This window comes from Panicum hallii, chromosome 1, assembly GCF_002211085.1.
Source record: "Panicum hallii strain FIL2 chromosome 1, PHallii_v3.1, whole genome shotgun sequence".
Taxonomy (NCBI): Eukaryota; Viridiplantae; Streptophyta; class Magnoliopsida; order Poales; family Poaceae; genus Panicum; species Panicum hallii.
This window is the reverse complement of record NC_038042.1, coordinates 402032-425354: the sequence shown is the minus strand read 5'-3', so window position 1 is coordinate 425354 and position 23323 is coordinate 402032. Positions and strand designations below refer to the sequence as shown.

At 45.4% G+C, this 23323-nt stretch overlaps 4 protein-coding genes across 5 annotated transcripts; all 4 read right to left on the bottom strand.

Annotated features, from left to right (window-relative positions):
- Positions 1–3657: 3657 nt before the first annotated feature.
- LOC112886447 (L-lactate dehydrogenase-like) lies at positions 3658–5528 on the bottom strand. Its single transcript, XM_025952354.1, has 2 exons — positions 4809–5528; positions 3658–4296 (listed from the first exon to the last, which is right to left on the bottom strand). The coding sequence occupies exons 1-2, from the start codon at positions 5421–5423 to the stop codon at positions 3850–3852; spliced, it is 1062 nt and encodes a 353-aa protein (XP_025808139.1). The 5' UTR covers positions 5424–5528; the 3' UTR covers positions 3658–3849.
- A 644-nt stretch (positions 5529–6172) lies between these two features.
- On the bottom strand, positions 6173–12703 carry LOC112886437 (dihydrolipoyllysine-residue acetyltransferase component 3 of pyruvate dehydrogenase complex, mitochondrial-like). The gene is made up of 18 exons (XM_025952342.1): positions 12507–12703; positions 11684–11777; positions 11136–11298; positions 10636–10676; positions 10077–10132; positions 9907–9981; positions 9707–9799; positions 9326–9574; positions 9170–9242; positions 8206–8282; positions 8032–8117; positions 7870–7945; positions 7662–7729; positions 7505–7571; positions 7306–7401; positions 7127–7229; positions 6722–6817; positions 6173–6635 (listed from the first exon to the last, which is right to left on the bottom strand). The coding sequence occupies exons 1-18, from the start codon at positions 12540–12542 to the stop codon at positions 6565–6567; spliced, it is 1620 nt and encodes a 539-aa protein (XP_025808127.1). The 5' UTR covers positions 12543–12703; the 3' UTR covers positions 6173–6564.
- Positions 12704–13635: 932 nt separating this feature from the next.
- On the bottom strand, positions 13636–19817 carry LOC112882929 (protein transport protein SEC16A homolog). Its single transcript, XM_025948130.1, has 13 exons — positions 17811–19817; positions 17383–17703; positions 16793–16921; positions 16597–16719; positions 16322–16480; positions 15983–16108; positions 15763–15897; positions 15544–15671; positions 15336–15447; positions 14900–15226; positions 14685–14801; positions 14288–14583; positions 13636–14179 (listed from the first exon to the last, which is right to left on the bottom strand). Exons 1-13 carry the CDS (start codon positions 19815–19817, stop codon positions 13636–13638), a joined length of 4524 nt encoding a protein of 1507 aa, XP_025803915.1.
- A 932-nt stretch (positions 19818–20749) lies between these two features.
- On the bottom strand, positions 20750–23259 carry LOC112884327 (RNA-binding protein 48-like). 2 transcript variants are annotated; one of them, XM_025949709.1, is made up of 8 exons: positions 22951–23233; positions 22785–22868; positions 22622–22702; positions 21908–22047; positions 21733–21823; positions 21503–21572; positions 21118–21180; positions 20750–21035 (listed from the first exon to the last, which is right to left on the bottom strand). In XM_025949709.1, the coding sequence occupies exons 1-8, from the start codon at positions 23010–23012 to the stop codon at positions 20958–20960; spliced, it is 669 nt and encodes a 222-aa protein (XP_025805494.1). In that variant the 5' UTR covers positions 23013–23233; the 3' UTR covers positions 20750–20957. The 2 variants fall into 2 exon arrangements, 1 of the variants encoding a protein (XP_025805494.1); XR_003227092.1 differs by having other exon boundaries at positions 20950–21035; positions 21118–21195; positions 22951–23259.
- Between the last annotated feature and the right edge of the window lie 64 nt (positions 23260–23323).

The following is a 23323-nucleotide window of genomic DNA, read 5'->3' as shown; positions in this document are numbered from 1 at the left end:
ATAGGTGTTTACCTGCATGTGAAAAAAAACGTGAAGAAGGAAAAAAGAAGAGGGATATTTAATTTGCGAAATCAAAGGAATGCAACCACAAATTAAGATAGATATTGCAAAATGGGTGAAAAACGACAAGCAGCAAGTAGCACTATCCATTAGGATAGAATATATGCATGTGTGTGTGTGTATATATATATATTCATCAAGTTTTCCCGAACAAATAGGCCCGGCCCAGCCCATGCAAGCAGGCAGGCCATCTTCTTCGTTAGATCGTCCAACTAACAAGCCTGGCCTAGCCGACCATGATGGCCCCTGGCTGCGTCCTGCTCGACCGCACCGTTACCTGGAGCAAGGAGAAGCGGCCGTGGTCGGCGGCGCCACCCGCGGGCCGCCATCATCATCGTCAGAGCCGCCGCCTCCAACAAGCCTTGAACTTCAAGCCATCCAAGGTACGGGGGAGGGGGATGCTAGCTTCTGGACCTGGACGCGGCCGCATCTTCCTCGCTCTCCACCATCCCCGCATGGCCTGCCTGCGTCGACGGCGCCGTCAAGTTCCTCACCGTGGATGGCTTCCTGGAGGGCAGCCCAACAATCTCGTTCGTCACCAACACCCTGGACGACCTGGACGGGGCGTCCCCTAGCTGGACGAAAGACACGGTGCTGCGTCTGGACGACCTCTGGGCGGACGAGACGTTCATCTCCACGGCCGCGCCGCGGATCACGCCATATATTGTTCCCTATGCTGAGCACGCAGGAGCACGACGTCGTCTACCTTGTCGTTGGGAGCCGTGTGGATCTCGTGCAGGGCTACGAGAGTAGTAGGAATATAGATGGCAAATAGGCCGTGTCAGATGAACCACACTAAACACGACACTAAAAAACGCGCTCCTACCCCGACACGGCTCGATCTGAATAGTCTGTGCCGGCCCGGTACGCTCGCTGTATCGTGTATGGACTGGAATTCCGGCACGTAGTGCCAGCCCGGACACGACATGACTAATGGGCCGGCAAGATTCGGTTCGTCAACAGACCATAGATGCTTCATATATATATACTCTGCACTCCCTCACTCAAATCCTAATTCCTACCCCACCAACCAGCCGCCACCCTGCCTCCCTGTCTCTTATGTGCGTCTCTCTTCCTCCTGCCCTCTCTCTCTTGCGCCCGGCTCCTATCTTCCTTTCGGGCTCCTGGCCATGCATCCTGATGGCGGATGCCACGAGGACAGCAGCGGGCGGCAGATCTATAGCCACCTCCCCGTGACCCTCGTCACCGCCGCCCCGTCGAGCTTTCTATGTCATGCGCACCGCCGGTGGCCTCCCCGTGTCCCTCGCTGGCGGCCTTCCCGTGTCCCTCGTCTTCGCCGCTGCCCCGTTGAGAGCTTCCTACGTCGGCGCGCCGCCGCCAGGCATCGGGCTCAGGCCGGCATGGGCAGGGCAGTCCGGCATGCCCATTGTGCCGACATGGCACGACCGACGTACTCCACCACGTGTCGTGCTGGGCCGCCCATTTGACCATCTATAAGTAGGAAGGTGCAGGTCATGATTTGTGTGGACACGCGCAAAGGCAGGGTTATCTCCACCACGCGGCAGAATTGCCCAACAACATTGTTGAGCTCGAGGTACTACATCCTTGCCTTCAACGCATCCCTGCGGGGCTCAAACTGAACTACCTATCACCATGTTGAATTCCGATCTAACTTCTTGAGTAAAAAAGGGTCCTTAAAGTCCTTGGTGATACGAATTTAACATCATGTACTTTTTTTCCTCGCAAAAAGGAATTCACAATCATCTTGAAAGATGTCGTTTCACGGTCCATGGTGGAAAAGCTCAATTTCAGCAAAAAAAAAGTTTGCAAAGCATCTAATTTTAGCCAGGTGTGGGAAAAAAAGATGATATAGGAGGCAATCCAAGAGTTTTGAAGATTAAAAGTTTCAAGAACAAAAATTAAAGATTCTGAGCAGCTATTCTCTATAAGAAAGGCAAGTATTTTCTTGATCATTCTTTTATCCATATAATTGTAATAAATATAACTTTGTTTATGCATGTATGTATTTTAAATTTGATGGATTCTAATTAAGGATATGCCTAATTTTTATGATCATTTCTTATTTTTCTGGGTTTTATCTTTTTGTTGGGTAGGTATGCTAGTTGCTTATAGTCTTGGGATATGGTTGGTTAACCCCGAAACATTGATATACTTGCTTTACTTCATGTTCTCGGTTACTTTATGTCAGAACCGGGACCACGGGACTACACGTATAGCGTACATATTATAGGATAAGAGGTGAGACATGGCCCACAACCTACACCAATTTTAACTACTCGCACCGTAGTAAAACTAGTCGGAATAGAAGGAAACTATCCGAAAAGTACTCGGGTCGGACTCCTGAGCTCGTAGTCGGTTAGAATTTTCATGTAACCCTGTCCCCCCAAACTATATAAAGGCGGGCAGTGACCCCCTCCAAACAAGATCAACCCGATCAACACCTAAGGCAATGCAAATCACACACAGGGTATTACGTTCTCGGTGGCCTTAACCTGTCTAAACTTTATATTCCTTGCACCTTCGAGTTCCTGATCTTGGCGACACCCTACTTACAAACTCATCATCTCGAAGGTATCCCTCAGTGGGTGTGGCGGTAAAACACCGACATCTACTTTGTTAATTTAAGATCATCTATTTAATTGAAAATGGAGAACCACTTATAACCACAATACTATATGGCTCTGATCTTGGCTAATTAATTAGAAACTCTAGTTTGTGATGATCTTATCGAAAGGGCAAGAGGGGAGTATGTTGATAGATATAGCCCAGTAGGCTTTGTTTATGGTCCCTAGTTAAGTTACCGTCCAGGGAGGGTTATGACCACTACGGTCTGAAATCTTAGCGGATCATTGCAAGTTAGGAAATCTTGGTAAAGGTCTCATAGTGAATCCCTTACCACTCATCTTAAAAGTGTTTAAGAGGCTAGGTACCTCAGGCAAATCGGGAGACACAAATTGTGGGTAAAATATAAAACCTCTGCAGAGTGAAAACTAATATATACGGTTAAGAACGGCTTGGACCCTCACATAATTAATGGATTTGAAGATGAATTAAATCGTGGACCATATTTATGGTTATGATTATGCTTCTCTTATACATGTTCTGTTTCTATTAATGTGGGTATACTAATAATCAGATGATAATAAAATTTGACCAACTGAAATTGTTTATTGCAGTAAGCCATCCAGTTTTTCCTTGATTTTGGCCTCCATGTCATATAATTCCCAACACTTGCTGAGTACCCTGTATCTATATCTAAACAACCCCGACCGATTGTCTGTGAAGTTTGAAATTTTCGTTTCCAGGTTATTCTGTATAGCTGTGATAGTCTTTTAATCGTTTATGTTTCTTTTCATGACACGGTTACTAATTATTTATTCACTGATGAAATCACTACGTACGATGAAATCACTACGTACGAAACTTGATCCTAAATATGATCCTAGCATATACATATATAGTTATTGTGCTTGAAACCGGGTGTGACAACAGTGCAAAAGGTGGAAAAGCTAAATTTCAGAAAAAAGAAAAGTTTGCAAAGCACCTAATTTTAGCAAGGTGTGGGAAAAAAGATGATATAGGCCTTGCTAAAATAACACACATGGACTGTGTTAGTAAACAATAAGCAAGGATAAGCATGAGGGGGGGAATAACACATTACACATGGATGGTTTCAGGCATTGTATAATTCAATTCAATCCAAGAGCAAGAAACTCTAACAATGGTGCATGAGAGAGCATGCAAAGTTTTATATCGAAGACCAGCCAACATTAGCGCAATCAAAACATATTGATGGGAACGAATGCATTATAGGCCGAGCTGCTGGCAGTTCTCCCAGAGCGTCTTGGCGGAGCGGCGGAGCCTCCTGGCCTCCTCCTCGGTGAGCTCCATCTCCGCGACGCCGAGCACGCCGCCGCGACCGAGCCTGGCGGGCAGGCTGAGGAAGACGTCGTTCTCGGCCGGAATGCCGTGGAATCCCCTCGCCAGGACGGACACCGGGTGGATGCGGCGCTGGTCCCGGAGGAGCGAAGCGGCGAGGCTGGCCACCGAGTAGCCGATGGCCCAGGAGGTGTAGCCCTTGAGGCTGATCACCTCGTAGGCGCTGTCCACGACGGAGCGGCGGATGCTCTCCAGCGCCTCCTCGTCGAAGCAGCGGTGGCTCGCCTGCAGCGACTTGAGCACCGGCATCCCCGCCACGCTCACGCTCGACCACACCGCTACCGAGCTGTCGCCGTGCTCGCCCACCATGTACGCCTGCAAATCATCGGTCCGTAACCAAAACTACTCCATGAAAAAAGAAGTTGAATTATCTTTGGAGCACTGGCGTGGTCATCGATGCGATGCCTGTGGTTAGGTCAGCACGAGGAACCATGTGTGGCAGCAGCCCATGTGACCCGCGCAGGGCAAAAGAGCCACCAGTGTGTGTAGTGTAGCATCAATTTTATTTTATTCTTTCTTTATTATATATATATATATATACATGTATCGTATGTACCGTTTATTGTTCAAAAGTAATCTTTCAAAAAAAATTTGTTCAAAGGTAGTAGCATCAGCCTACGGATGAAAATAATTAAACTCTGGAATGGATCCCAGCTAACCAAATCCACGAAACTAGTCTATCGAGTCGAGTGTCAGTAGGCTCGCTCAGGAACTGGTCAGTGACGCACATGCTGATGCTGCCACGACTGCCAAGGCCCGGGTCCCACACGTGTCAGGTCATTCCGCCGCTCGCCACTCAGCTCCCAGGGAAAGAGAAGCCAGCTGACCTGCACGTCCTGCGCGTTGACGTCGAGGTGCTCGGCGAGGAGGAACCTGAACCTGGACGAGTCGAGGTTGGTGCCGGATCCGATGACGCGGCTTGCCGGGAACCCCGACAGCTTCCACGCCACGTAGGTGAGCACGTCGACGGGGTTGGAGACGATGAGCAGCAGCGCCTCCGGGGAGTGCTCCGCCAGCGCCGGCACGATCTTCCTGAAGAGCGCCACGTTCCGCTGCAGCAGGTTGAGCCGCGACTCCCCGGGGATCTGGCGCGCGCCGGCGGTGACGATGGCGAGGTCGGAGCCCCTGGTGACGGCCAGATCCGTGTCGGAGACGAGGCGCGTGCGGGGCAGGAACGCCGCCGCGTGCTGCAGGTCCAGCATCTCGCCGCGGAGCTTGTCCGGGAGCGCGTCCACCAGCGCGATCTCGTCGGCGAGGTCGCGCGTGAGGATGGTCTGCGCGATGGCCATGCCCACGTTGCCGGCGCCGATGACGGAGACCTTGGTGAGCCTGCGGCGGTGCGCCGTGGGCGTGGCGCCGCCGTCGGCGACGGGGCGGAAGAAGCCCGAGGACGCGTCGCCGGCGTCGAAGCCCAGCTCCGAGAGCGACGAGGCCTTCTTCATCTTTCGTGTTGCGGATGGTGGTGATTAGGGAGGGTGGGTGGTTAATTACTAGTACTAGCTTGGTGCTGGGGAACTGCTCCTTATAAAGGAGGGAAAGGAAAGGGAACCTTCATTGTCAAATAAAAAGAAAAGGAAGGGATACCACTCGCTCGGTGCTGGCGTTGATTGTTTGTTAAATCTCTTAAAGCTGGCTTGACCTGACCGGGCACGGATACCCGGCGCAAGTTGGGGATTAAAAAGTAGGAATAACTCGCAGTAATCGGCTAGCGGATGAACGCGCACCGAAACAAAGGCGCAGGTGGTTTTCTTGTTCGCCGTATGGTATCGTAGCACTAGTGGATCGCGAATAAAGGGGTGCTAGCCTTGCTACTGCTTGATGAGATGGATTTTTGCAAATTTTAATCAGGATGCATGGGATGGAGTAGTTCTTGATCGTATCTGGAAGCCAAGGGAGGATTTTTGTTTAATCTGGAAACACAAGTCAGTCTCTGCCGTTGGAAATCCAACAGCAGCCTCCAGTTTTCTTCCCATTTCCTTCTCCACCCACCCCCATCATCCATTCTGACCATCGATTGTTTCTTGGAGTGGAGGCCAAAAACCAACAGTCCCACTTGGAACACATCACCTTCTACTTCCCACGGCCCACACGTTTTGCCTTCCCACCTTAATTTCTGGCCGTACAACCATCAACCTTGCAACACTTGAGCTAGCTTTACCACCACCTTATTAAGAGTTAAGACGCGTACCAATGTTGAAGATTCTTCCCTCACTATTGACCTCGTTTATTCCGACCAAATTCTCCCTGTGCACAGAAAATGCAAAACGCTATACTCAAAAGTGTTCTCCGGGGAGGCGCGACACTCTCATGCCAGAACAGCCCAGGGGGGCAAACCCAACAAAGAAAAAAAAAAAGAGCTCAATGAGGCTTTGTAAGTTGATCCTACTGTTCCAGCCTAACACTGGCCGCATCAAAAAGGGGAAACGGAAAATCAGGTCATTCTGTGTTGGTTGCGTGCTCTTGGTTTCCAGGTCCTCCTTGAGACCATCACGAGATTATACAAAATGGAGGCACCACCTCCCGGGTGGCCGAGTTATTCTGACAGCTTCACAATAATTGTCTTGCTGGTCATCATCCTAAACTTCACAGCAGCATTGAGGTTGGGTTCTCGATGTAGCCCTTGAATGCTTTCAGAAATTCCGCACCAACCGCACCTGAAACAGAGTTTACATGAACAACAAAAGGTTAGTTTCCCAACCACACAGTGCATGGATACATCAAAGACAGATCAAAAACTTACCATCAATAACCCTGTGGTCACAGCTCAACGTAGCTGACATGAATGAACCGAACTCGTACTGACCATCAGCGGAACCGGGTATCACCCTCTTCTCAGCTGCTCAACAAAATAAAAGGCGATTATCAATGAGAGAACATCAGGCACTACTAGCAGAACGTGAAGCTATCTATCATTCAAAGCTACAGATTCAGTGCAGAAACAAAACACATGCCACCTAAACTTCTATGTTATAAATCCTGTCTACAGAGCTGATTTATTAGCCCAAGTGTTAACTCAGATTCACACAGAAGAAAATATGGTTTTCAGAACAACAGAAAAGTGCTATAGATGCATAATACTGTGCTGTTACTTGTACACATGACCAATAGAACAGCATATAAGCGGAAATGTTCAAGAACTAATTACCAGAGCCGATGGCCAAAATTGCAGACTGAGGAGGATTTATGATGGCACAGAATTGTTTAATTCCAAAGGGACCTCCCAAGTTTGATACCGTGAAGGTGCCACCCTGAAAATAAAGCAAAAAATGTCATAGAAATTTGTTTTCATTCCTAGCAATTTAGCATCTACTATGTATTCCATACCTCGTAATCTGCTGGTTTTAAGCTGTTATCCCTTGCCTTTTCAGCCAACTGCTTCACCTCCTCAGCAATTGTACCAAGCCCCTTCTTGTCTGCATCCTGCAGCACAAGTATAACTGTAAGTAAGAATTTTCTCCCTAAAAAAGTACAAGTTAGAAACAGAAACAGAAAATGCGAATTGGACAAATTTAGAATAAGTTACCCTAATTACTGGAACAAACAATCCATGCTCTGTCTGTACGGCAACATTGATGTTCACATTGTGGTATCTGTATCAAAAATAAGTGTCATTTTTTAACTGTTTTAGGCTTTGATCTAATCAAATAATTTCCCAGTAACAATGAACCATCACAACTTACTGGCGAATAAAATCGTTCATCCATGAGCTGTTACACTGAGGGACCTTTCGAAGAGCCAAAGCTGCAGCCTGCATATCAAATAAAGACAGATTAAATACTGCACAGCAGAGAGGATATAAACTATATAAAAAAAGTGCACAGACCCAATCCTCATAAAACCTAGGTGAACAAAAGCAAATGAAGCCTAAAAGGTGCAACTAAAAATTACCTTGATTACAAGATCATTGATAGATATTTTCTTTCCACCAGAGGCATCCTGCAGCGGATTCAGTTCACCTCGCAATCTGGATCGGAATGAAATAAAGAACTCATCAGTGCTGTTCCACCTATGAAAATAGTGTTTTAAGTTACAATTAGGTTAGAAACATACTTGACAAGTTTGTCAACACGTGCGTCAACTGTCAAGTAGTAATGTGGAATGGTCTGTTTCGATGCTAGCAGGCGGTTTGCGGTAACCTGAAGAAAATAAATACGACAACACATTCTCAGGCTCCTAGCATCTAATATGAAAATCATGCCTAGATTCTGGGCTATCAAAATTTACCTTTCTTATCTGTGCATTTGGAATGTCGACATAACCTAACCCTGGAGCAGCAAAAGCCTCCCTCTGTCCTCCCTTAGCTACAGAAGCATCATTAATGCAAACACGGGGGAAGTCAGAAGGTTGGACTACAGTCTGGTTCAGCTAAAGAAGCCAAAATGCCAAATCATGCAAATTATTATAATAAAAGTGAAATAAGATGTGCCAATCATGTTGTAGCAAGCCAGTAACATTATATAACCTAAAGTGCATATGATTATGCAGCAACTAGAAGTATAGCGAGGACCCAGGGAAACATCAGAGAGAAATGAACTGTCCTCCACAGATCTAACATAATCTTGCAGAGAAACAAAAGCATGTGATGGCACCACTTAGGGCCAATTGGCAGTTGTTGTCTTGAGTTTATTCTTCAGGCTTCTGTGGAAACACAGTCATGAAATACATATTACCGTTTTTGGTAAATCAGATTAAAGCTTAGTGAAATTTTTCATCCAATGGTCAACCTCTCTGTTTTTGTTCTCACATAGAATTTTCTTTCTAATAACTATCACGTTCCAGTTAATTGGAAAGAAAAAATTACCTGATTTGCAACATGGTATAAAAATAAGTTAAACAAAAACTAAACTAGTGAAAATGTTTCCAGCAAGTAAGGCTACCACAATGCCAATACAGAGCCTCAGGTTTGTGCAGCTCAAGATGTCTAGTATTAATCCTTAAAGGCTCTTATATAAATCTAAAGAATATGAGCTGATTAGAACATGACATTATACAATGATCAATGGGGTAAAGCTGGCAAGGGAAATACATCCTGCGGACCTCTAGAAAAATCCTACCCAACTAAAACACAGCATTATACAACAATTGTGACAGGTATTTGCATGGGAAAGCCATCCAAATTTAATTTGACAGTACGAACTTCAAAGATTATGAGAGATCTAATGGTTGCAGCAGGAGACTAATAACTCACCCAAGTAATCTTCAATGTCTGCCTTCAAAATACGCCCATCAGGACCAGTACCTTTCACACTTGACAGCTGGACCTGTTTCAGGGAACATAATCTTGATTTCACAAACCCCTACACTCATCAGAACTATCAATACAGCTGAAGTAACAAGAGCATACATTGTTATCTTCAGCCAGTTTCCGGGCAAGAGGGCTGGCAAATATGCGATCTCCAGATTGAGAAGCTTCATCAGTCTTTGGGGCCTTGGGCTCAGGAGTCTTGCTAGCCTCTTTCTCCTCCACCTTTGGTGGTGAAGGTTCAGGTTGAGCCTTTGATTCAGTAGGAGCTACAGGTTCAGCAGAAGATGACGGCTTATAATCCTTGAACTTCTCAATGTCACCCTCTTCTTCCACAGTTACAGCAATGATCTACGGGTACAGCATTGGTCAAATTATTAAACCCATTCTATGTCAGAAAAATATATGATTATGCGTGCAATATAAATATCTGCAGCGGTAAGGGTCAAAGAAATATTTATTCTTTAATCAATAAATATGCACCTCGCCAACTTTAATCTCCTTGGCACCATCTCCATGAATAATCTTAGCGAGATAGCCCTCTTCCATGCACTCCATTTCCACAGTTGCTTTATCCTGGTCACCAGGAATCCACTCAAAGGTCATTTGGTTCTACTGCATCTTAAGTAAAAGAAAATACTAAACAAAATGTGCTGTATAACTTTAACAGATTGAAAACTTACAGTTTCCACCTCACAGAGAACCTCACCAGGGGAGACCTTGTCTCCTTCCTTCTTAAGCCACTTGGCAATGTTTCCCTACAATGAGTTAAGGAATAAAAACAAGCAACAATCCTGATTTCAGTTCAGCTATTATTCAGTTTATAGTAATGATTTTTGGGCAACAGATGTACCTCAGTCATTGTGGGCGAAAGTGACGGCATCCCGATTTCTTGATGTGGTGGCAAGTCTGGAAGTAGCAGAATGTGTTAATACGTATAACATAGGAGTTAGGACCTTGTTTTTGCTAATGGAATTATATGTTCAAGATAGGGAAATTAAAAGAAATGGTGGAGATGCCCAACCCGATATCAGAAGATACTAAAATTTGCGAACAGAAAGCAAGCGAACCAAAATCTGTGTTCACAGGACAGAAAGCTGTCCAGAAAATTCAAACAGAAAACATGGCCGGAAATCTGACTATATGCCATATCGTAATTGTAGTAACGGAATACAGCTTCACGTGCACATGCATGGACAAAAAAAGATGTGAAGACAGGATGCATAGAGGAGCAAATTTGTAATGAAAGAATAACACAGATTGCCTGAAGATGCTATTCTGCATAAGCAATTGCAAAGAACTCTGAATTTTAATAAATATTTTTAAAAGATGGGACTGATCTACTTAGCAATGTCATCACATGATGGTCTCCAAATTAAAAGCATAAAAATGCACAAACAAGCGGGCAGTACCTGCACCACTTGAGAATGGTCGTGCTGAAGCCACCTGTCCACTGCCAATGAACATCCAAAAAGTAAATGTCAAAACAGCTTCAGTATTACCAAGATCTTATAGAAAAACATTAAGGTCAAGGCTTTTTCTGGAAGGAATTATTCTTAATAATAAGCAATGTGAACTTGAAATCCCATTTATCAGATAAGATTTAATACATTATTAATAATATTTTTCTTGAACTACTCGCACCTTAGTTACAAAGCAGAGCAGATTACCATTTGTGTGTTTTCTAAATTGTGGATCGGGATGAAATATAACAGAATAATTCACTGGAACTTCAAAAGATCTAAAGATATTTTCAGGGTTTATCTGAGCCACCTAGATCATATCAAATAGCAGTAAAAAAAAAAGATCAGATCCCATCGTCAATACTTAAAGTTCTCAATTTCTATTTTAACATGGTTTACATTGATGCGATCACAGATATATCAGTGATAATAGAATAAAAAACACATACCATGAAAATGAACCATTGAGACCGCTAACAGCACTTGGGATACGGCTATTGGATGCTCTTGTCCAAGTGTAGCTTCTGTTTACTCCCACTGAGAATGTCTCAAGCTCTTTTGCAGGCTGGCTATGCTTAGATAATCTGGTGCCTCCAGTTCTCTTTCCAACACCTGATGAAATCAAAGGCACTACACAGTGAATGGAAACAATATAGGGCATCTAAGAAAGGCTAACTTTTCACAGTACACATTCCCTAAAAACTCAAACAAGCCCAAAATAGTTTATATCCCAAATGCCAAATTAATCAGGTGAAGATGAATCAGAAATTGACATGACAGGAAATTAAAGGATCAAACTCAATAAGCATAGGTGTACTGATAAACAAAGCAATGGGGCATTGCGTAGTAAATAGTTATCAGATAGTATGCAGCCTGAATGAGCATCATCTGCGTTCTCACATCTAGTTTGGTGGATACATTGTAGATGCTATCAACCTCTTGAGAACTGTGTGATTGAAATGGGGGAACAAAGGAAAGATAGAATGATACCACATACCATTTTCCTTGACGATAAAGGAACCAGAACTGCTAGAGAAATACCGAACAAGACTAGAACGCTCGCAATCTACAGCATTTTGCAAACTCCGCAGCTGTAGAAGCAAACAGGGACAGAAGCGTTAGGTATAATAGTGGATTATAACTCAATGAGTAGTTAATATGAACGAGATCTAAAGCAACCTAGCTGGAGCAAAGGCAGGACCATAAATCCGTAACAAAAAAAGAACAAGAGCGTTGGGGTCTAAAAAGTACAGTCCTAGTACGAAGCTTTATAGATCATAGGTTAGCAATAAGAGGGCACGTTCAGAGTGTATATGTTTTATTGCAGCGAGTGCAGTCAATGTCATGACAGTTCAACACCTCCACTTTTAGAATCCAAAATGATTCTCCAACCGAATTTGCGTCTGGAAATAAAAAAAATGGAATCTCCAATTATCACAGAGAAGCCTGAGAGGGACTATTCGACCACCTACCCATCCAATTCGATGCTCTGAATGGAATTATACAAACACGCAGCACCGAACTGTTAGCATATTGCAGCATGCATTCCCACATCCACGAGAGATAAGCAACCTGATTACATGGCTAGTGTATTTACAAGTAATCGGCGAAGAAAATCCGCAGATTATTCCCTGCTCCCTTGCCCAATCCACCAACACCAGCAATTACAAGACACGGCGCATGACTACCCACAGAGGCGGCGGATCGAACAGATCGGGAGGCGAATAGGAACGGATTCCCAAAATTCAGGGAAGCGCGTGCGGTCAGAGACAGAGAGATGCAGAGAGAAAGAGGGAGGAGAGGAAGGGGGAGACACACACCTTGCGGGAGTGACGGAGAAGCTGAGCGGCGGACATGGCGATCGGAGGCAATGGGCGCGTCGGCGGGCCAGGGGTTCGGGCTCCTCTCGGATGGGATGCGGCGGCGGTGGCGGCCGCGGAGGAGATCGGAGGGAGAGGGAGGAAGAGATGGGAGACGGGCGAGATGGGAATGAAGGAGCCAGCGGGTCGTGACGTCAGCCTGCTATATATATATATATATATGTGTGTGTGTACATGTGCTCGTGTTTGTTTTAGTTGGAGGTGGGTTGGGTTGGGTTGGGTTGGGTTGGGGGCAGGCGGGCAACCTGGGCTTGGCCTCCAGGAAAGGAAGAACACCACTACGACTTGGCATCCCCTCCCCAAGTCCTGCCAGAGAGAATGAGAATATCAACATTGTCGATGGTGCTCAAAGATGCGGCCACAGCACATCCAAGGTCTGACCTGAAGAACATGTCGACATCACATATGAGCAGACAATTGCCACCTGTCACATCACATCAGCCAGCACCCAGGGAACAACACAAGGCAGCACTGGGGGGGCAATCGTTTTAAGATGAAAGAATTGATTCGTCTCCAAAGAATAAACGGTGATAACATATGGTATGGGGGCAAGTACATACAGTACACTATAACAACACCACTCTACTTAGACATGTCTTCTTACACTAGAACACGCCTGCTCTTCTCCTATCCTTCTCCAAAAACGGGAAAAAAAAAACAAAATGGAGTGGGGGTGTGAATTTGCTTGCGTTTCAATAAATTGGGTAGGGGCAGATCATCTGTACAAGGGCACCTGCATGCTGCTTCTCTTCTTACCTGTAAACAAGGGCCACCCAACTCTTGCCCTTCTCTCTAAAACATAAACCAACATATATAGCTACAAAATATTCAAAACCAGCATTTCTAGTAGTACAGGTCTGATGCACCTCCGTGCTTTAGTGCGGTCTCCAGGATCTCGTGCAACCTCGCACAAGTCCATTCCGCTTGCGGCATCCCCTTGATCAGCAGCATTATAAGGGAAACTTCTTTCTCTTTCACCCGCTTCGGGGTTCAGGAATGATCCGGGTTTGCCATAGTTGTGTCTGGGTAAAAAACATAACTCGCAACGTTCATGCTGAGCAGTTGCCAGTCAGAGCTCCACCTCATGAAGATCCTCTGTCAATCCGTTCAACTGCACAGATGAGATGCTGTTGGAACGACTGTGCGACGGTTTCCCGGGCATGAGTGGTGACGGCATGGTCTGTCCCTCGGGTGATTTAGTGCTCGCAAAAGCACTAAGCTGCTCAGAGTATGTCCCGCTCCAGGATGCAGCTCGTGATCTTGAGAATGAGCTGTTGCTGCTTAACGATGACACCCCAGATCCTTGGTATGGGGTGGAGATGTTGTCCATACTCGATTGACGATGAATTGTTGACGACATTGGTGCTGAAAATTGTGCCGATGGTGGGGGTGAAGAAAATGATGTTTCTGCTGGCGGTGAGGCTGACCGCTCGTCCCGATGGATGGTTTCACTGTGTATCTCTGCTGCTTGGTGTGGCACCATCTGATCAGAAGCAAGTGCGGTTGGCATGAAGAACTTGGCACCTGCTGGTGGTGTCACAGAAGGAGCAGCCGGTTTGTTATACGATGGCACTGCTCCAGATGCACCAGACTTGTTGAATGTGTCCACATATCTAAAGTGAGGAACAGACAAGCCATCAGTCCTCCAATTAATACCTTAGATAGCAGTATAAAAAAATTAATCAAGAATAAATGACTATACTACTATACTGTTGAATTACCTGGACCGGACACCCATACGTCCCCGAGCAGAAAACTGGTTTTGGCTAGGTGGAATTGGTGGCATCCCCAAACCTTGCTCGGAAGAATTTGAGGATTTCCATTCTGTGACTCCATTGGGAGCATGGCTTCCACTCATGAGGCCATTCAACTTATGGTCTGGCATACCATTCTGGAACGACGGTTTTGTTGGAGGTGGAGGTAGAGGAGGCTCCTCGGCAGGAACTGCAGCACCTTCTTCTACCCACCGCTTCAACTTCTCATCATAGTAAAACTTGTTCTGGTCCCCTAATTTTGCCTTCAGAACAGAGAGAAAGCTTAAGGTTAGCGTTGCATAGAGAGAAGACAAGCCAAACAAAGAAGTGGAGATACTCCAGTCTCATAATAGTCAGCAAATACCTGACGGTGGGATTTTGACACGAATCCCATAGTCTTCTGCAGTGTGGAGCCCAACCAACCAAACCGAGAACTGCCCGATCCTGATGCACTGCTCTGCGTGCCATCTGATCCGGCACCCTGTCAGAATTTTAAGAATGAAATGAAGAGATGAAAACAGAAAAATCAATATCAACAAACCGAAACTAATCCCTCTTAAGGTTTCTCTTCATAAGTACCTGTTTTGATGTTCTACCAAAGTCCGGCTCGGAAACACTTCTGTTGTGTGCAATTTTCCTGCCAGCGCCGCCACTATTCTCTGCTATCTCAGTCATAGATTGCATTGAAGCAGATGGCATTAACGATGACATGGCCATTACCGATTGGCTATTTACAAATTTTGCAGATGCAGGCGCAGCATGGCTCTCCCTATCACTAACAGATCCATGTGGCAGTGGTGGAAGTGGTGCAGATGGTGTACCCATCATGCGGGATATAGATTTATCAAGCGAGGTGAAAATTTTCCCCACTAGTTTTGCTGGGGCAAGATTTGTGCCATATCCACCCTATGAAAAAAACAAGCAAAGAAAATGGGTTATGATAGATGAACCAAGGAAGATAGAGCATGAGAACCCCAAGAAAGGATTTGCATTATACTAAACAGCATGGTCCAACCTGCTGGTGAGTGCGTATCCTCTCCTCTAGCGAAGAAAACAATTGTTTCCATGCCTCCAATTCAGGGGCACGGCCAGAGGCTTTCAGCACCTTCAAAGATGCTTGGCAATACCTGGAGAAGTTAATATTCAACTGGTTCACAATGTACAAGTACAGACTAGGGAAAGCACCAAGTCATTTGCTTGTTATGGACGAGTCAACAACCTACCTCAAAGAATCAGAAATCTTCCCCACTTCCGCAAGCATGTATGCATATATCAGCTTATATGGCTGAAAGGGTAGCAGGATATACTGAGAATTACCAAGCACCTTCGCGTATTCATATACTTCTGTCCTCTGTTGTTTGCATTTTACAGATATCAGACAGTGAATAAGTGAATACCTACTTTATATACAATCTTTTGCAGGTAAACAGACAGCACCGAACCTGAATGGCTTCAGGGCTGGCAAAGGTTCGAGGACACTTCAAGTGGTCTGCGCCAATGAGGCATAACCTTGCACTTTCCGAGTATGAATCAATATTTAGTTCAGCAACTAAATAGCATGAATGAGCAGCTGCAACCTGCACCCATTGTGTGTAATGCTCTCGATCACACGTACGGGAAAAAAGTACGGAGACTGAATCTACGAATACATATGATACAAACCTCAATTTTCTCTTTCCAAAGGCAATCACCAAGATGGGTGATTACTAGATCATCACCTTTTGTCCTGTTTACAGTAATAATAGCCAAATTCTCCTCCCAATCATCCAACATACCATTAGGACCAGGCTGTCTCAAAAAAAAAATCGTGAACAGAGTTGCAAAGTAAACAGAAATGCATGAAAATTATTGATAAGCGATACCCATAAGTCATGATACTGCACTAAAACAATAACAAAAATGGTAAGAGACTTGCTACTATAACTTTGAATTATATAATCAGTACTTGGTCAAAATAATAAGACAACTAAGAACTGAAAATCTCATTAACTGTGCAAGTACCTCCATAGGTTGATGGGATGTACCATAGTCGCTGTTGACATTGTTCTCTACATTAAAAACATCTGCAGGCTGTCCAGCAATGAGAAGGCATAGGGTTCGCAGAGGTGACCCAGATACAAAATGGGAGTGAGCCATTCTCTTCACTGTATCCACATAAAACTGTACCACCAGTCCAGAAAAAAGGATTATGAAACTAGCTTGGAAATGAAAACCAGACAAGAAATTCAAGCAATGTGTTAGATTACAAAAAGGGAGTCGTTTTAAGTTAAACAGACCTGATCACCAAGCTGTAAAGCCAGTATGATTGCAGGTCCCCACAGTTGACCTCCCTGGGCATACTGAAGGGCCTCTTTTCTTCTTCCAGAAACTAGAAGATTTTGGACCTCTTGTGCAACAGCCTAAAAGGATAGTACTCTCAAGAAGGGACATTTGGCCAGAAAAAAAGGAATATCTAGTTCAAATAAAAGTTACCTGCATCTGACCTTCTGAGGGAATATTTTTCATGCAGTGAACAGTTGATCCATAATCCCCCATATGAACACTACTTCTCTTAAATGAAGAAAATAGCTTAGTTACTGCCATTTCTGGGCCATCTGTCTCCTATTAAGAATTAATATAAAAGATAAGTACAATTAATAAAGCTAGGCATAATTTTTAAATTGCACAGATTCAAAAGTAGATCTAGCTCATAATGAAACGTGAAAAAAAGATGAAATCAAACAAAGTTCAACGTGAGAATACTAATAACAGGCATTTAGAGCTTTACGTGGGTGAAGTATTGCTCATAAGAAAATTCCAGATTATATGAATATATATTAATCTGTAGGTTTAGTTGCTTATCCAACTTTGGTGTTGGTTTACACCATCCAACAACTCGAAATCAGTATGTGTTAGTGATAAATTGCTATGCCAAAATTATCATTGCACAATATTTAACTCTTCTGATGTCAGTTGTGAAAATCAACAAGGACAGTAAAGGGGGACATGTCAGAAAATAGAGAAGGTATATAAACTAACAATACAATTATAGCTGCAACATAATAGAGTACGAGAAGAAGTACCTCTTGTGGGTCAGCCCCAAAAGGTGAACGAAGTTTTCCATAGTGCTGACACAGTATCTTCAGCAATGAAATAAGCAACTTGCGAGTATCACCTCTCTGGAGTTCAGTGGAGGAAGGTTCATACCATGCAATCATCTCATCAAGCCACTTATGCACATCCTTTGATGAAGCACTTCCACCAACTAGAGGACCAGGGACAGGTTGACGGCATAAAGCATTGAAGTAACCAAATGTGCTGCCATTAGTGATGCTTGAAGGATCAACTTTATCAAAAACCACCTCCGATAGATTAAGGACTGACACTGTGCCACTAGAGTTCCCCTTGAATTGCAAGAAGAAATAAGAAAGAAATATTTTAGTCACCTAAAAAAATATACGTGATGCTGCTTTGTTGCAAAAATGTTTTACAAAGGAAACTATTGGGGTACCTGATTTCCACTGTTAAAGTTTGTGGTCATTGAGCTGGTTTCTTTCATAACTATAAGTTTCCCTCCAAACCCAAAAGCAATGAGGGCATGTGGTGGTCGTCCAGCTGATGACCTCCCATCATGAGAGTGGCCAAACTGCAAGTTTGAGGTATTTGCAATCAGAAATTGTTGCTGATTAAAGTTCATGGAGTTCTCCGTACCCAAATAGCTTTTTGACAGGTGCCCTTGTGGGTTTGCGCTTGCTTGGTTCTGACCATGGTATGTGCTTTGCATTGGGACAAATCCTTGAGTATCCGCAGCACCATTGACATCAACATAACCTTGGTGATTGGCAGAAGTGTCAAATCCCAAGTAGTTTGGTTGATGACCTGAAGAAGGTTGGGAACCCATGTAACCAGCATGTTGAGCTGAAGAGGGCTCAAATATCTTGAAACTGGTATTGTAACCTGTAGAAGTTTCAAATTCATTGTAGCTGGCCTGGTTAACTGTGGAAGCTTCGGATCCCTTGTAACCAGTCTGGTGACCAGTGGAAGGCATGAATCCCTTGGAAGCACTATGGTGACCTGTGGAAGGTTCAAATGCCTTGTAACCACTCTGGTTGCTCATGGAAGGTTCAAACGCCTTGTAACCTCCCTGATTACCTGCGGACTGTTCGAACACATTGTGACTGGTCTGGCGACCCATGGCAGGTTCAAACGCTTTATAACTGGCGTGATAACCTGTGGAAGGTTCAACCGCCTTGTAACTGGATTGTTGACTGTCAGAGGAGCTATAACCACTCTGAAGGCTTGATTCAAAGCCCTTGTGTGCACCATAGTGATCTGTAACAGTTTCAGCTGTGTTAAAACCAACCTGTTGGCTTGTAGAGGAACTACTAGTCTCAGCATTTGCTTGTTGATCAAAACCGTAGAAACTACTGGTCAGGCTATTATCTGTAGCACTTTCAGATTGCATAGTGTTACCAAACGCAGCAGTCATCTGTCGTTGGCTCTGAGGAGCGAAACTATTCGTGAACGAGTTATGTTGGGTCACCGGATTGTGGACAGCAGGGTCCTCAGTTTGTTTGGCATTATAGCCTGTTCCTACAGAAGTCACAACAGCACCATCGTTTGCACCAGTCTGAACCACATTAGCTGTTCCAGCCTGCATGGCAGCCTGCTGGTATGACTCAAGCGAGTGCCACTGCTGGGTGTTGGTATCAAAGTACCAACCTGGGTATTCTGCATAGAAGAACATGTTGGGTGGGTACTCTGAGGCACCCCCCTGCCCCCAACTTGAGACACCAGCTGTGGCAGTGCCCTCCTCAGCAATGGTCTCAAGCCCTGCATGCGCTGAATTCTGCAGGTAAGATGCGTCAAGCTGCTGCTGTAGATTCTGACTGCTATTGTCTACCAACTGAGCTGCATTCCCTATTGTATTGAAAGTATCAACCTGGTACCATTGCTGCGTTGCCTCATCATACTTCCATCCGGGGTACATGGCCTCCAGATACTTGGGATCTGTTGAATCCACAGCACCACTGCCGGTCCTCTCAAGCTGGCCGTCCACATTCTGATTGGAGCTGGAGGTCCCCCCGAAGAAGTCCTGATCCGTCACCGGAGCGGCCAAGCTCTGATTCCCACCGAATAAGTCATGATCCGAGGTGCCCTCGGAGGTCTCCGGGGTCTGGGTCCCGAAAAAGCTGTCGTCGCCGGCGCCTCCCGAGAGCTCAGCAAATGGATCAGCGCCATCATCCGGGCCGCCTCCGAAGGAGGCCCACTGCACCTGCTTGACGGTGGTGTGGACGCCGGCGCCGGCCTTGGTTGAGCCCGGTGACCCTCCCTCCGGAGGCGCCGCCTCGGGGGCGGGTGGCAGGGTAGGTGGGTCATCGTCGGCGAGGCTGATGTCGGAGACGTCGCGAGCCAAGGCGGAGTTGGCGGGCGCGGAGGCGGGGGCGTCGTCGTCGTCGACGAGCTTGTCGAAGAAGTCGGCGTCGGCCTGGTCGTCGGGGCCAAAGGAGGAGGCCATGCGGGAGGAATTGGATCAGGGAGATCTCTCTGGGCGGGGGCGGATCCGAGTGGGGGTGGATCTAGGGTTGGTTGGCTGCTTGGTGCCTGGCTCTGGCGCTCAATTGAGATGGAATGGAATGGGGGGGCGGACGCGGAGGCGGAGGCTCACCGGGCGGGCGGGCGGAGCGGCGGATCGGGATCGCAGGAGGAGGCGGGAGGGGCGGTTGCGGTCACGACCACGACAGCCGACGTCGCAGCGCGCCACCTCTCTCTCTCTCTCTCTCTCTTCTCGCTTGCGTAGCGTATGCTAGCTATGCTTCGTGTGTATTCCAACCCGCGAATTTTTCTCACCTCCCCTTTATCACTCATTCCTCGTTTAATTATAACAAAAAACAACTTTTATATTTTTACTCCATCAAACTTCAAACTTTTGTGTAACCGTTTCGGAAGCCACTGAAAATAAGAAGAGTGAGGCAAGGCAAGGGTGGTAGACGATCAAAAGTAAATTGCTAAAGGTAGAAGAAATAAGGAGAACCATTAAATGAAATGGTGACGAAGATCTAACGATCCAAATAAATCTTGTAGGTATATAATTATCGTCATCATCCAAATATTAGTCATTTTAGACCATTGCAATTACAACTATTTTCTAGCAGAAAATAGTAAATCCCCGATCCCATCCCCTGGATGACTAGGAGAGTACATGAGCGACTGAATAGGCTTAAATAAAAGTGGAGAACGTCTCCCGCGCATGATACATTATGCCCCTAGCGGAAGATCACCAATGGTACAGGACCATTAAACAAAAATGTTTGCAAATAAGATGTGAAAGCGGGAAGGGTAAAATGCAATAAGCCGAGCAATGCCCAGCAACAAGCATGTCTCAACGATGATCTCTCATTGTAAGTTGTAACCAGTGGTGACATCAATATAGATATGGCAATTATGATGTAATTGATCGAGGAAAAAAACTAGATATTTCATAAGATCGGTCATCATACAAATGCTTGCTAACATTAAAAATGAGTCACCGTTACACTAACCCTATACTAGTACAACACTCCCTTGTAACATAGATAGCTAACAACCCACTAGTAAATGAAATAGAAAATGGACAAAAGTAAAAAAGAAACAAAACTTTCTGCGGTTTCAAGTAATATCAAATTCGCCTGCGGTTATCTACTCTTGGTTTCTTGGATGCAGCTGCAGCATTGGAATTATCACCACCAGATTGTATCTGATATTTTTCAAGGAGCAAACCTTTAGCTATCAGCATAATTATTGTATGGCAAATGATAGAATGTAAGGATAGTCCTTACCTTATCAAGCTTCTCTCTGACAAGCTTTACAGTTGCGTTCATCGACTCAGATGGAAAATAATCCTACAAACAAAGTGTCTAATTCTCCACATATTGGTAAAGTAGCATTAAACTTAAGGAAACGAAACCACAGCCCACAAAAGGAAAAGGATACTATTGCATGTTAGCATAGCAGGATATCCACTAAAGTTACAGGTTGGTCCTTATCATGTACTTTGCTTAAGTGGGCTAATCCAAAGATGTTTGTGTTCTAGTATTACATTTACATACCTTAGTTGATCAAAGTTGATTCATTAGCACTATGTAATAGTATCCTTAAAAATATGGTCAACCTCCACAAGAAATGACTTCTGGATAATCAATTAAACATCTTTTTACGAGATACCTTGTTAGAGGGCACGTGACTGAAACGAGGATCACCGCTATGAGAAGCATGAATTGTCTTTACATACTCCCTGAAGATGAACGAAATGAGTTTTAAAAACACAGTCAAACCAATGGTTATACCCTTGTCTCAGAGAACAGTAAAACTGTAAGGGCATGTGTTCCAAAATGTGAACAGCGTAATTGGTCAAGTTATATTGAAATCAGCAAAACCAATGTATGGATGCTAACCTCTTGTTGGAATTCATCTGATGCTGATTTCCATTAGATGATCCCTGAGGTAGAGAATACTGAGAAGTCCCTTGAGGTCTGGCAGCAGATGCTGAAAATGGAAGCAAATATCTCAATTCAAGCCACCAGCGCAAATAAATTAGCAATGGTCATAATACTTGAACTTGAGCCACACATTTTACTCGGCCAAGCACTTCTTTTCTCCTAACTTCCAGTTTCTCCTTGGTATCGAGAAGACTCTCAAAATGAGGCGCATAGGTCACCTGCAGCCGGTTGCCAAGAAACACGGACTCATCGAGCTTCCTCTTTGCAAACCTGCAGCATCAGAGCACCAATTTCGTATTTCAAATGGAAACCGCTAACTCTGGACTTTACTGCTAGGAAAGCTGTCAATAGTTGCAGCCGATCAGCTTGAGCTTTATCACTAGCAAGTGGGCCAGGTGAGGTGAAGCTAATCAACATATATGGTTCAAAATGTTCATAGCTACAGCTTCCAGTGAATATGTGGATTTTATGTGCAGAAAAAAAAAAGCAAGCCAGTCGAGTTTAGTGTTTGGATAAGACACTAAGTATTTTGTACTCTTGAAGCCTGGTGGACAAAGATGGAGCACTAAGAATATTGTCCTAACTTGAACAAAGATGAAGCATATGTATGGCCAACAGGCTGCAGGCTACATCTTTCAATCATTCTTGTCAATGACAGCAGTTGGTATGTCATGAAAAACATGGGGCAATTTCGTTACCTTGTGATCTTACAGTTGACGAACACGTGAGGTACAATACAATTGGTACACGTATGATGCAGTATAGGCACTACCGCTAGATCAGCACACCACATGGGTGGAAAGAGAATGCCAATGGACAGAGATGGTTGTATGAAATCAGTCACCTGGCGTTGCTGACCTGTGAGAACTTGATGAAGAAGACGTCGGTGTAGGGTTCACAATTCTCGGCATCCATGGGCTTGCACCTGAAAGAAACCAAGGGGGAATCAAGCAGGGCCGATGGGAACATCCGGGAGCGGGAGGAGAAAGAAAGAAGGCGCGACTGACTCCTCCACTGGGCCGTACGTCCCGAAGAGATTGGCGAGGTCGTCGCCGCATCCGAGTGACGGCACGTTGCGCACGATCAGGTACCTGCGAGACCAAGCAGCGGGGTCACGCGGGGAAGAAGAAGGGGAAGGAAGTGGGTAGGGTTAGGGAGGGATGGTGGCGCTACTTGGACTCGTCGCAGACGGTGTAGACGCGCACGGCGGGCGGCTCGTCGCGGTCGCGCGGCATCTCTCTCCCTCCCGCCCCGGTGACAGGGGACGCCCTCGGGGGCTGTAGGCGTGGCGCGGGGGCGGCGGCGCTGCGGGAGCTGGCAGGAGAGGAGGCCCGCGCTGCCTGAAAGGAGGCCAAAGCTTGACGCTGCCCAAGTCAAGCGGTTTTGGCAAAATTTGTACAAATCAACCGTGTGAGATCCATGTGTTTTTTCGTTTTGAACGGGATGTGTTTGTTGTCAACAATGTTACCAAGCACAGACAGTAATGACTAAACGGCGAAAGGAGGAATTGCATTGTTATTATCGCTTGTCTCATCACCCACAGAAA

Excerpts from the sequence above, each read along its gene's own strand:
- LOC112882929 (XM_025948130.1), bottom strand. The coding sequence starts at position 19,817 with ATGGCCTCCTCCTTTGGCCCCGACGACCAGGCCGACGCCGACTTCTTC. Across the intron at positions 16,481-16,596 it reads CTTTACAGCTTGGTGATCAG|TTTTATGTGGATACAGTGAA; the intron begins GTCTGTTTAACT and ends CTGGTGGTACAG. Across the intron at positions 14,584-14,684 it reads TGTCAAAATCCCACCGTCAG|GCAAAATTAGGGGACCAGAA; the intron begins GTATTTGCTGAC and ends TCTGTTCTGAAG.
- LOC112884327 (XM_025949709.1), bottom strand. The coding sequence starts at position 23,012 with ATGCCGCGCGACCGCGACGAGCCGCCCGCCGTGCGCGTCTACACCGTC. Across the intron at positions 22,869-22,950 it reads ACCGTCTGCGACGAGTCCAA|GTACCTGATCGTGCGCAACG; the intron begins GTAGCGCCACCA and ends TTGGTCTCGCAG. Across the intron at positions 21,824-21,907 it reads AGTGCTTGGCCGAGTAAAAT|CATCTGCTGCCAGACCTCAA; the intron begins GTGTGGCTCAAG and ends TTCCATTTTCAG.
- LOC112886447 (XM_025952354.1), bottom strand. The coding sequence starts at position 5,423 with ATGAAGAAGGCCTCGTCGCTCTCGGAGCTGGGCTTCGACGCCGGCGAC. Across the intron at positions 4,297-4,808 it reads TCAACGCGCAGGACGTGCAG|GCGTACATGGTGGGCGAGCA; the intron begins GTCAGCTGGCTT and ends GATGATTTGCAG.
- LOC112886437 (XM_025952342.1), bottom strand. The coding sequence starts at position 12,542 with ATGTCCGCCGCTCAGCTTCTCCGTCACTCCCGCAAG. Across the intron at positions 10,133-10,635 it reads ACCATTCTCAAGTGGTGCAG|ACTTGCCACCACATCAAGAA; the intron begins GTACTGCCCGCT and ends TGCTACTTCCAG. Across the intron at positions 9,982-10,076 it reads TTTCGCCCACAATGACTGAG|GGAAACATTGCCAAGTGGCT; the intron begins GTACATCTGTTG and ends AACTCATTGTAG.